The sequence below is a fragment of the Myotis myotis genome, unplaced genomic scaffold (assembly GCF_014108235.1).
Source record: "Myotis myotis isolate mMyoMyo1 unplaced genomic scaffold, mMyoMyo1.p scaffold_m19_p_13, whole genome shotgun sequence".
In the NCBI taxonomy this organism is placed as follows: Eukaryota; Metazoa; Chordata; class Mammalia; order Chiroptera; family Vespertilionidae; genus Myotis; species Myotis myotis.
Window position 1 is genome coordinate 33,518,052 of NW_023416317.1, and position 13,523 is coordinate 33,531,574.

Here is a 13,523-nt window from a genome sequence, read left to right on the forward strand (position 1 = left end):
CACAAAATGTGTTTCTCTTAGAAAACCCCTATACCTGACCCCTTTTCCCTTAAAACACCAACATATTAGAGACAATTCAAGAACTGTTCCTCTTAAGAAAAGGATGGGTTAAATGTGATTGTGTTTTGTCTTTGGGGGAGGTCAACAACACAGGCCCCATGAAGACGGGAGAGGTATATGTCACATCCATACGAGCATAAGAGCCAAACATTAAGCTACACACAGACTATTCCTGACAGAGCTGTTAGGTGCAAAGGAAAAGCATTTATAGGCAATTAAACAATCAAGAGGAAATTACTTCCAATCAAACAACGTGAAGTCAACAGAACCAGTGATTTGCAATGTATTTTTTATATCCTTTCAGTGCAACATGCAAATGTTTGCCTAGCATATTCTCTCCTTTGCACGAGGCACGCAAAGTCGAAATGGCATATCATACCTTCACCTTGCACCCTTGTGCAAATTCAGTTTCCTACTGAATTTTTCTGGGCAAGGTGATCAAAGCTTGCCGGAATTCACAAATACAGTGAATCGAATATTTGACTCCTTGTCAAAAAAAACCATTGTTTCCTTCCCATTCTCCAAGCCTGTCTTTATATCGCCTCTTTTTTTTAATCCTAGAGTTTATCAAAGTTAGATCACACAAGCTGTACTGTCATAATGTTTCATAAGTTGAATAGAACAATTTTGACAATAGATTATTATAACATCCCGTGAAACCCTTCAGAAGAAAGGCAAGATACAAATGTATATATTTTCCAATCCCAATTTTCCTTTTCTATCCCAGGGGATTCTAGCAAACCTTCCTCCCTCTCTCTACCTCCCTCTCTCTCTCTCTCTCTCTCTCTCTCACACACAAACACACACACACACACACACACACACACACACACACGCGCGTGCGCGCGCGCGCGCGCGCCTGGCCGGAGTGGCTCAGTAGCTGAGTGTCGACCTATGAACCAGAAGGTACCTGTTCGATTCCAGGTCAGGGCACATGCCCAGGCTGTGGGCTTGATCCCCACCGTGGGGCATGCAGGAGGCAGCTGATCAGTGATTCTCTCTCATCACTGATGTTTCTATCGCTCTCTTCCTCTCCCTTCCTCTCTGAAAACAATAAAAATATATCTTTTTAAAAATAAAAAAATAAAACAAAATATCTCTTTTCAATATCCCATTTAGATTCTCTAAATATAATAAAACATCTCCAGTGGCAGAAAGATAATTATCTACATGCTGCTGTCTCCGTCCGGAATAGCTTCAGATGAGGAGTGTCAGACAGGAAGAAAGGAAGGGGGGAAGGAAAGAAAGAAGGGAGGGAAGAAAGAAGAAATAAAAAGAAAAAGAAAAAGAAAAACTTGCCTTAAAGAAATATCAATGAAGCTTCCTGCTTCAACCTAGTGTTTCCCACTGTAGGAAGGCCAGACATATAAGTACAGCCATTCCCGTGACAATGGCCTTTGCATTGGCAGAGCACGTGTCCTGAGTAACATTTATTGTTAGTGTGACAATCACCTCCTTATGCTCTCTCCTCAAGTTGTGAGTACAAGTTGCTTGTCTGCTTCCTGAATTGCTATTAAATGTGTGTGTAATTTCCTGTGCCTAAATATACATACACATATACATATACACATACACATACATATACATATATGTATATGTATATATACTATTAAAAAATAGGGTCTTTAATAGTAAGTCTCTAAGTGCAATGTCAAAGGGAGCTACATAATCTCTCCCTTGCTCTCTGGGTAGAACCATATAAAGAAGGAACAGGCTAATTCTTAGTATTAAGCAAGGGTTGTGTTCAAATGAGAAGAAAGCCAAAAGATCAAATCTATCAGAAAGCTGGGTCTTATCCTCCTCAGGTTACCCTACAATTTTCACTTTGCAAGTTTATCTCCAAGAAAAACTATTTGCTTTGTATTTACTATGTTCTTTAATAAATACTCTGTAGATTCTTTTCTTAGGATTTAATTAAGGTAATCAAGTCAATCACAGATTAAGACACAACAAATTATGTTTTTATATACCAAAGAAATACAATTTCTTGTGAAGCAGTCTGATTTCAACTCAGCATTATGAAAGCACTAATTACTTTTTTTCTGAGCCATCTTCCAAGTGAAAATCAAATGTTTTTGATAAAATGTCACACCTCAGTTTGAGAAACTCTTATTATAATATCTGCACATTATGTTTTCTTAATTTGCCTTTGAAAAATAGTTAATCCTTTTATCGCTATAAAAACTTTAATGAAAAGAATATTGACTTTAATTTGATAATGTTGCCCTGAGATAATATTACTGAGAAAAAAAATACTTTTCTTCACTAATATTACCCTTGAAAGTTGCAATGAAAGCCTGATGTTAACTTCTAAGGTTTTGAAAATCTGTAAATCAAAATGTTCCATTTGATGGATTAATGGTATCTCCTCCCTATCCCCCTCCCAGTTAGGCAACATCAGATTGACTCTGAAATGCCCGGACCTTGAAGACATGAAAAACGATTCAAATACAGTCTCTAAACTCCATCTCTGATCGCCACTAAAAATGTCTAAATCCTCAAAGGATTTGATTTAAAAAAATTAATTTTAAGTCACCAACAGAGGTACTTTCAACCAGTTTAAAAGGCCAAAGTAGAGCCTTCTCAGAAGCTTGAATACAACGAAACTGCAATGTTCAGAGCAAATACAAAGGACAAAGTAATCTCATGGTTTCAGACGGAGCTTGAAAAATTATTCTTCGTTTTAAAATGAAAAAGCTGCCCCTTATTAATTCACTTAATTGACATCTTAAAATGGCCCCTCCCACTGTACATCTCCTTTAAATTAGCTCCGAATTCATCCTTTCAAGGGACTTCAAAATTTAGCATGCACAAGAATCATCCAAGTGGCTTATTTAAATGCATATCCATAGGCCACACCAACAGAGACTCTAAGTAAATCCAAAGAGGAGCAAGGAATATGTATTTTTTAGCAAGCATCCTAAGTTACTCTGGAACAGGTGGTCCATGGACCAACCACACTTAAAGAAAACACTGCTAGATAATAATACAGATATGCCACATACTTAATGTTTTATCCAAATTATTGAATAAAATGGTTTAATTTGAAAAATTCCAAAGGTAAAAAAGTGTACTTGGGAAAGTCATGACTGAATAAGAATCATTTTATAACGACACTTTTAAAAAGCCTGTGGCGTTACATTTAGGAAAACACCAATAAATGGAGGCAGAGGGGGCAGGGAAAGAAGGTCCTCTGTCATTATATTGTAGAACCAGAAAACATTTCCTTAGAAGTTTGGAAGTTCACTGCAACTGAGTGCATACAAAGTGGGGGAAACATCAAGCCATATAATGCGCTTAAAAATCAAGGTCAGAAAATCCAGATCCTAAATAGTTACTAACAAATGCCAAGCGGTACCATAATGTTTATGTCCGCTAATATAAATGAGCATTCCTAGGTTTAGTTGCTAATGTTTTTATTGAACTTACTGGGTTGCATTGCTTAATAAAATGATATAGGTTTCAAGTATACAATTCTACAATACATCATCTGTATATGTGTTATGTGTTTTTTTCAAGTTATTTTACAGTAAGTGTTCTTCCTGCTGAGGCAAATGTACATGAACAAGAATAAAATGGTAAAACTCACTTTTACCTTAAGCAGTGGTATGAAATAATACTTTCATCTATAAATCACTGGTCTTTTTAAAAGTAAACCGTTTGAAGTGGGTTATTCTGATTCTATTTTTGAATACGTATATTTATAAAAAGTCATATGCCAACTAAAGCCATACCCCAAATGCCTAAGTGCTACTGGGTTTATGAATTGCTTTATATTAGTGCATTACTTCCTTTCTTTTAAATGAAACTTGTTTGCTTTTCAACTTTTTTCATTAACAATTTTAAGTAAAAATCAGTGGCCTTATTTTTTTTAACTTTTTTTGATAAAAGGTTAAAATATTGCATAGTTTAAGCAAAGAAAATAAATGGAACAAATAAAATGACTAACTTTGGCACTTACAAAAATCACGAACAGACTGACTTATGTGTATAAAAATGTGACACATTATTTACAGTCTTCCCTACTGAATAAACTTTAGACCATAATAGAATTGACATGGAGCAAATTCAAGGAGGCCTACCCACTCCGGGATGGAGCTGCCAGGGAAAACCAGAGGGCTGATGGGCCACACCTCTCTGAAGGTAATGGTTAGGTCCTCAATTGCCGGGGTCCAACCCCAGCGGGTCCAGGGGTCCCCAAAGGTGTAGACGGAGTCGGCGAAGAAGGAAGGACACGGAGACAGTGTTCAGTTGATCAGCAGCCTAGCCAGGATCTCTAGCCAGGATCTCCAGCCAAGTTCTGGTCTGGATCTCCAGCCAGGTTCTGCCCATGTTCCCTTGCTAGGTTCTCCAGCCACGTTCTGTCCAGGTTCTCCAGCCAGGTTCAGTTACCAGGTTCTAGTCAGGCTCTCTTGCCAATTTCTGTAGTCAGGTTCACTCCAGGATCTTTTGCCATGTTCTCTCGCTAGGTTCTGTCTCTAGGTTCTGAGGCCAGTTTCTGTCCAGGAACTTTTGCCATGTTCTCTCCAGCGAAGTTCTTCTGTCTCTAGAGAACGTTCTGTGTAGGTTCTGTGCCTAGGTTCCGTCTCTCCTGGTTCTGTATTCTAAGTTCTGTGTCTTGCTGTCTTATTACATCTGTATTTATACCAGTTGATTCAATCCTATCAATCTCTATTACAAAGGTTAGGGCGTTTCTTATCTCCATTCCAGGGAGTAAAGATTATGTAGCTTAAGCATGATTGTTCATAGTTAAAGTGATTAATTACCCACCTGGCACTTAGTTAAGAGGTTTTATTCCCTCCCTAGCTTCAGGGGAAAATCCCTACCTGGGGAAACAACCTTTCTCAGAGACCTTGGTTAAAACACATAGTGCCAAGAAGGTGAGCAAACATATTAAGAACAGTATGCCATATATGCCAGGTCCCTTGAAACAGCAAGCATGGACCGGCTCCCGGCACTCAATCAGCAGCAATTCCAGCAAAGCCAACCACTGAAGACAGCCTCATGTGTGACGGCTACCGCTCACAGCAGGAAGGATGGTGTTTGTGTCCCCCAAAATATATATGTTGAGCCCCTAACCCTTGTGTGATAATATTAGGATGTGGGACCTTTGGGAGGTGATTAGATCATGAGAGTGGAGCCCTTATGAATGAAAATGTCTTTATAAAAGCAAGCCCACAGAGCTCCCTCACCCCTTCCACCATGTGAGGACACAGCAAGATGACCATCTATAGACCAGGAATCGGGCCTTCACCAGACCCTGAATCTGGATCCAGTGACTTGATCTCAGACTTCCAGCCTCCAGAACTGTGAGACACAGATTTCTGTTGTTTATAAGCCACCGAATCTCTTGTATTTTTCTATAGATGCTTGAACAGACTAAGACAGATGGCCACTAATCCACGTCACAGTGATAAATATCAAGCATGTCTCTCATCCATAAACAACCAATTCTGGGTGCCGGAGGTACCAGACAGAGTTTCAGGACTATAACAATGGCTTTGAAAGATAGAAAAAGGTTTGTCTCCAATTGTAGACCCAGAGCACATCAAGTATGATGTTGTATGAACACTCTGAGAGCTAATTGGCCTGGTGGCTACATGTTACTGCCAAGTTCACTTGCAAGAGTCTACTGACACCCACTAGAGTTTCGAGATTGTAAAACTCAACCCACTTACTTGGTGTATTTAAACAGCTTTATATAAACAAGAAGCATAAGAGAAATTTCAAATGTTCTTTTTTACAATACAAACAGATCCTTGGCAAGTACTTGCCTAAAAGTTGCCATCAGACCCATTAGTGTTAAAAAATTTGCCTGCTTCCCTCCTTCTGGCATGAATCCCTACAGTAAAGGCTGCAAATAAAAAACTCAAAGAGGTAAAAATTACCTTGCCCTCTAAAGATACCGGGAAAGGGGAGAAGGGAATAGCAATGAAATAAGGAACTAACAACTTCCATTACTGATGGTTTACTAGGTGCAAAGCACTGATGGCCACTTTTTCAACATCCATTATTTCAAATTGCTATAAAAACCTAACAGAATATGTGTTGTTACATTAGCTTGAGGTCAGGAAAATGTCAAGAGTGAAATAACTTGCTCAAGGACATGGACCAAGATTAGAACAGAAGTCAGTGTGATGCTACTAGTCTCCTGCTGAGAGAAAATAATAATGTCATCATGTTAAAATGTGTGTGCAAATTGATATACAGGTTTACTTTTTAAAATATATTTTTATTGTTTTCAGAGAAGAAGGGAGAGGGAGAGAGAGAGAGAGAAACATCAATGATGAAAGAGAATCATTGATTGGCTGCCTCCTGCACGCCCCCAGTGGGGATAGAGCCCGCAACCCAGGCATGTGCCCTTGACCGGAATCGAACCTGGGACCCTTCAGTCTGCAGGCTGACGCTCTATCCACTGAGCCAAACCATCTAGGGCATACACAGGTTTCTGTGTTTATATATATCATGTAAACAAAAATAAAGATACAGAACATAAATGAGAATAAGCCAAGGGACAGCTTTCGTGTACAGTGTGTACGTGTGCACTGTGAGATGGTTACCTCAGTCAAGTTGACTGACACATTCAATACCACACATAGTTACTTTTTTCTGAGGTGAGAGTACTTGAGATCTGCTCTTGTAACAAATTTCAGGTGTACAGTGTAATGTGATTAACTATGGTCACTGCATATTAGATCCCCAGGCCTTGTTCATCTTATAACTGAAAGTTTCAGGCTTGATTAGAGTGGCTGGGTTGAAATTTGTGTTTAGTTTAGGGCAGTGGTCGGCAAACTGCGGTTCGCAAGCCACATGCGGCTCTTTGGCCCCTTAAGTGTGGCCACGGAGTTTCAATCACACTGTCTGTGTGCGCCCGCACGTGGTATTTTGTGGAAGAGCCACACTCAAGGGGCCGCAGTTTGCCGACCACTGGTTTAGGGCCTCCTTTTGAAACACGTTTGGTTAACACTGTTGATATGAATAATAAAACAATCTATCTCAACTCATTCATGTCCATGTAAAAGTAAATAATTGCATGCTTGAGAAGATAGGAATAATGGACTATTCAGTTGACTCTATCTAAGTATTAAGAAGGGAATTAAAGTAACCTAAGTAAAAATTTTTAAAAAGGGGTAGTTGCCTGGCTGGCGTGGCTTAGTGGTTGAGTGTCGACCTATGAACCAGGAGGTCACGGTTCAATTCCTGATTGGGGCACATTCCCAGGTTGTGGGCTTGATCTCCAGTAGGGGGTGTGCAGGAGGCAACTGATAAATGATTCTCTCTCATCATTGATGTTTCTATCTGTTCCACTCTCTATTCCACTCAGAAATCAATAAAAATATTTTTCAAAAGGGGGTATAGCTTTTCCAATGCCCCTGCTCTGAGTGAAATTCAACATTCAAGCCACGTGATTGTCAGAAAAATCACTCCACCTCTCTGGGGTCCTATTTCCTCATCTATAAAATAGATGAGAGTCCACTTCTCCTTGAAAAAGGATATGGGCATGGTAAGAGGATACAGAGGATACAGGGGTTAACCTGAAGAAGCTCCAACAGCCAAAGCTGGAATAATCTGAGCAACAGAATAAATAATGATAACATTGGTTGTATAGCCCACAGAATAAAAAACTTGTCTGAGTCCATGCTGATATAAATAAATACTTGAATAAATACACAAATGGAGGAGAAGGAATGGAAGGATAGCTTTTCCTTATAGAAGAATCCCAAGTAGTAAATGTGGAAAGAATGACGGAAATACATAATCACCATTAGGAAAACATCGCAGTAAACATTACGCCAGATGCTAAAATCAGTGGAGGAAAATTTGAGGAGGAGCAGGATATTAACATGGACACCCTCAAAGTATCTTCCCCAAGATATTGATCCATTACAAAAAGGAAAAGACTAACTTTACAGTGGCGAGATTCAGCAGACAGAGCCTTAATCACATCACCAAAGTTAACATCACCAGGAAGAAAATACACTAACAGGCACCCTTTCATGTGACGCACTGAGAAGGACACATCATCACTCCCGTGGTCGTCTGACCCAGAACACATAACCTCAATCTAATCATGAGAGAACATCAGATAAACCCAAACTGAGAGACAGTCTACAAAATAACTTACCAATACCCTTCAAAAGTGTCAAGGTCATACAAAACAAGGCAGGAAAGGGAAACTGCCACAGATTAGAGACTAAGGAGCTACAACCATTAAATGCAGTGTAAGGATCCTAGATTAGATCCTGGGAATAGGCAAAAGACTCTAGCGGGGGAACTGGCAAAGTATTAGGTTAAATAAGTTGTTAACATTAGGGAATGTGTTTAACTGCAAACACATTACAATTAAAGGTGAAGTATTAGGTTCCTAAATCATGGCCCATGCTTTTCTACTTCTGAGCCTTTTTTCACATTACTAGAGGCCCAGTGCACAAAATTAGTGCAAGGGGCTCGGCCCTCACAGCCTTGGCTTCATCCGGAAGGTCATCTGGAAGGATGTCTGGTCTAATTAGCATATTATGCTTTTATTATTATAGATTCCTTTTAACTGAAATGTCCTTGCCTCATCCATATCCCTTAACCTAATCCTTCCCATATATGATGCCAGCCCTTCCATGGTTCTTGCAGTCCAAAGTCATTTCTCTCTACTCTTAACTCCCATAGCACTTTAACCATACCTTTTTTTTTTTTTACACTTATCCCATCCCCCTTACTGGAGGCCTGGTGCACAGGATTCGTGCACTGGTGGGGGGCATGGCCTTCGGGGATCGGCCCGCTGTGGGAACACCACTCATCCCGGTCAGCCGAGCAGCTGTGGACCCACCCTCTGAGCGGCTGCTCCCTGGTCCAGCATCTTCTGTGGAGCCAGAGCACTCGCCTCTCCAGGGGACCCAATCAGGGCCGGGCCCAGGGACAATAGCACTGAGAGGCAGTGGGGTAGGCTACAGTCCGCAATGGCCCCAAACCCGCCTCCCAGACTCCAGGGTCCGCTCTGTGAGCCTGGTGCAGTGCTGCGCGACCTGCGGGCTTCTGGAGGAGGCAGCAGGGAGCGAGGAGGAGGAGCATGGGGTGAGGAGGCAGCCCGGGATCCTGCCCGTCATCCCTGGGGTTCACAACAGGAGCAGCTGCTCATCCGGTCAGCTGAGCAGCACTCCCACTGTGGTAGCACACTGACCACCAGGGGGCAGCTCCTGTGTTCAGCGTCTGCTCCCTGATGGTTAGTGCACATCATAGCGACTGGTCAACCAGTCATTCTGGTAGTTCTGCCATTCTGTCTTTGGACTTATATTATACAGGATTTTTGTCACACAATTTTAGTCATTAGCTTATATGTACTATGAGATAAAAAGGTTGAAAATCACTGATATAAATAATTTATTTATACTAACAGGTTCATTAAAGGAAGATCATATTATCTCTGTTGCCCCACACCAGGTCAGGAATTATATTTGACACAGAGTTAGGGTTCAATAATGGCTTTTGGAAAGACCCCTGGTTACTATAGCCTTGATGAACTTCAAACTCTTAAGGAAGCAATAAACAATCTAGAATGCCAATTTATTCATATGCGATGAGAACCAGAACTGCCGATACAACGGGAAGCTCACGTTGGTTTAGCCTGCAAATTTTTTTCCCTGTTAGAAGAGACATCTATGGAGAACTGAACTGGAATGAGAAGGCTGCTCGGGGAGCCAAGAGACCAAGTGGGTAATTTTCATCAACAATAGCACCAAACAAGGTGGCCTGAGATAAAACCACACCTAGCACCAGGGCCACACTTCCCTGCTCAGATATAGGCCCCAACTTTGCTCAGTGCTCCACACCCCTGACAGTTTCCCTTTATGACTCTACTTTCCTGTTCCCATACTAACCATTCTCCTCCTTCTTTTTTTTCCAGTCCTTAACCTCAGTTGCACATTAGAATCACCCCGAGAGCATTAAAAAATCCTAATGTCTGGACCTTACCCCAGACAATCCAATCGGACTTTCTGGAGGTGGGCCTCAAGTCTTGGGATTTTTGAAAGCTCTCCAGGTGACTACAATGTACAGTTAAGGATGAGCACTACCACGATCTTGATATCATTTTTGTTTAGCTATGTTAATATCACCAAGCATGAAACAGACAAGTCCAACCTTCCCCACTTTTTGCCCCGATAGTCGTATATTCTCTCTCTCCAGGAGATATGTGATCGCGCCTATTCTCTATTTTGTCTACTAATTTGACACCCAACTATGGAGATGCCTTATCCTAACCCAATGGAAAAACCTTCAGGCAGTATCTGACAGGCCACTGGTGTAGTACGTGGTTAGGTGTACCAAAAACATAGGTAGGACAAAATGCTTTTGACATATATGACAGGTAGAAGGATCCAATATTTTATTCTTTATCATCAGCCTTTGACAGAAATGAGACAGGAAACAGCTGGGAGCAAGTGGTAAAGAATTTTTCAGAAAAAAACACACAAAACAATAAATTTCCTGAGTGCTAATTTCTCTGTGGCTCACAGCGTGGTAGCATAAAAATGAATCAGAAAAAGATGAATCCCATACATTGAGAAGTGAGATGGTTTATACTATGTATAAAGTGCTGAGTGCCACGGAGATAAAATGCTATGAGAGGGGGAACGAATGGGGAATGATTTCCAGCCAGGAGATTGTGGGAATCTTTGTAGAGGAGGTGGCATTTCAGTGGGGCCTGGGAGGATGGGGAGGATTTGAATGTGTGGGGCTAGGAAGGGCATTCTAAAGGAAATGGCCCAAGCACAGATGAAGGGGTTGACATTCTGGAAGATGGACAGGGAACAACAAGTAGATCCATTTCCCCTAGGTGGGGAGAACAGAGACACCAATATTTGAAACATTCTGCCACTTTAGTAGTTTTGGAACTATTCCCGCTCAACGATTTAGTTAGATCTTAAGAAGTTGTGAGAGTTCCGTTGTTTGCTTTTCATACTCGTAACCTGATAAGATGTGTCCAAAGGGTTGTGTGGTGGATGTAGTAGTCTCATGAATGCATTTATATAGGTATTAAATTAAATTAAAGCCTGGCTGGTGTGGTTTAGTGGTGGAGTGTTGACCATGAGCCAGGCGGTCACGGTTTGATACCCAGTCAGGGCACATGCCCGGGTTGCAGGCTTGATCCCCAGTAAGGGGTGTGCAGGAGGCAGCCGATCAATGATACTCTCTCATCATTGATGTTTCTAATTCTCCTTCTCCCCTCCTCTCTCTGAAACCAATAAAAATACATTATAAAAAAATAAATAAATTACAGAAGAGGAAACTTGGGAGATAAAAAAGACCAAGTATTTCAATGGTAATATAGCATTTTCCTGAAGTGCAAGTTTGACCATCTGCCCTTTTCAGTATTACTATTTTAGCTCAATAAAAAGAGGACAGTGCCAGGCTGTGCGAATTAAGAGCAAATTCGGGTCTGAAGATGAGAAATACGCACGCGTCACTCCTCAGGCACGAAGGAGATGACAGCCTGACAGCTCGGGGCTGAAACCCTGGAACCCCAGAAGCCCCACAGCTGTTCCCAGCCCTGCCAGCTGCTGTCACTACAGCAACGCCCCTCCCCAGAGAGCAACTCGGCCCCTGGAAACCACCAGCATTTAAAAATTAACGCAGACGAACCTGGATTAGATTCTGCACAAGAAAATAATTCTTACAGAAACGTTCTTAGATGTCTAAGGACATACTTGGGGCGCATGGGGTTAAATTTAAATATGAATTGTGGATTAGATGGGTGCTTCTCAAACTTCAGTGTGCTTCAGACCCGCCTGTGGGCTTGTCAAACACAGATTGCCAGACCCCATCCCCAGAATTTCTGATTCCGCATGGCTGGGGGGAGGCTGAGACCGTGTATTTCTAACCAGGTCCCAAGTGATGCTGATGTGGTCTGGGATCACACTTTTGAGTGAGAGCCACTGATTCTGATCATGGTACTATAGTTACGTAAGAAAGTGTCTTTGTTCTTATGAAATACTCATAGTGTTATTTAGGACAAAGGGACATCAGGTCTGAACTTACTCTCCAAAGGTTCATGAGAAACAAACAGATGCACAAAATGAATAAAGAGAATGATAAACCAAATGTGGAAAAAAGATAATAATTGGGAAATCTGAATGAAGGGTATATGGGAGTTCCTTGTGTTATTCTTAGAACTTTTCTGGTAGGTTAAAATTTAAAAATTAATGCAGGGAAATAAAGTTATAGCTTTATCATCTGGAACTGTCCAAGTCAGTAATAGCCACAAGCTACACGTGGGTATTTAAATTTAAATTTATTAAAATTCAATAAAATGTAACATTGAGCTCCTCAATCACACTAGCCATACTTCATCAAGTGCTAAAGAGTCATGTGTGACTAGTGACTACTGTACTAAACAGCACAAATACAGGACATTTCCATAATCGCAGAAAGTGCCTTTGGACAGTACTGATGACAGTGAGATGTGCAGGGCCAGGACAGTTCAGTGCCCCAAGGCAGGGGTAGAGGTAGCAGCAATAGTCGCAAGCAGTAGGAGTCAGTTGTTTCCCACCTAAGATAGTTTATTCACTGAATGGGGCTAAAGGAAGAAAGTGATTAAATTATAAGCAGGTGGGTCACAGTGGCTTTGCATGGATTAGTGACATCTTTTTCTATGAAACAGATCTTTATTACGATTTCGAGAAGAGAAGGAAACTCTCACCTCACAGTACTCCGTGATGATGCAGAAATTATCTTGCTCCACAAAGCTGGCGTGGAACTTGACAATGGCTGGGTGGTCCAGCTTGGAAAGGAGCTGGGCCTCCAAATTGGCCTGCACAGTGTCATTTGGATTGAGCCCTCCCACGGAGATTTCCTTCAATACCTTTCTGCAGCCAAAAAAATTTTTTAAATACAGTTAGAGCTAAACACATTTAGTAGATCTAAACAAGTGGTGCAGGGCCATCTAATCAATGCACAGGCTGTGACTACTCGTAAATCTGGTATTGCCTGTTAGGACACTGTGTCTCTAGGCAGAGCCTGGGCCTGCCTCTCTGTCCTAGCCAAGGACATGGCTTCCCCAAGGCCTCTGGCCTCCACACCTGTGGCTCTACGGTTTTGCTAAAACACGGCAGAGATGGAGCTAATCTTGAGCAACATCGCTGAGATGGCCCTTCCTCTGTCTCTCTAGATATCTCCATTTCTTTTTGATTCTTGCATGGTGTCTCTGTTTGTCTGTTTCTATCTCTCTGTGTGCCTTTTCTCTCTCTCATCTGTTTTCATCTGTTCTGTCTGCTTTTCAATTTCTTTATCTCTAACTTGGTGTCCCCCTATTTCTGTTTCTGTGTCCCTTTGTCTCTGTCTCTATGTATACATATGAGTATGTGAATATCATGTAGTATATACAATGTAATATAATGCAATATAAATATATCTGTGACTCTGTCTCTTATTCTTGCTTTGCTTATCTTTCTCTGACTTTCTCTCTCTCTGCCTGT

General features: G+C 41.3%; 1 protein-coding gene across 8 annotated transcripts in view; it reads right to left on the minus strand.

Annotated features, from left to right (window-relative positions):
• The window catches only part of NEK11 (NIMA related kinase 11), a 167,475-nt gene that overhangs the window by 119,593 nt on the left and 34,359 nt on the right, over nucleotides 1-13,523 (minus strand). For 7 of the 8 annotated variants that reach the window (XR_004971563.1, XR_004971564.1, XM_036332642.1 and 4 more), the window contains one exon: nucleotides 12,749-12,914. The exons of the other annotated variant lie outside the window; for it this stretch is intronic. Coding sequence is in view for 5 of the 7 variants with exons in the window: in XM_036332639.1 (XP_036188532.1) it covers nucleotides 12,749-12,914 (166 nt within the window). In the remaining 2 variants the exon portion in view is untranslated. The remainder of the gene's footprint in view (nucleotides 1-12,748; nucleotides 12,915-13,523) is intronic. 8 annotated transcript variants of the gene reach the window in all.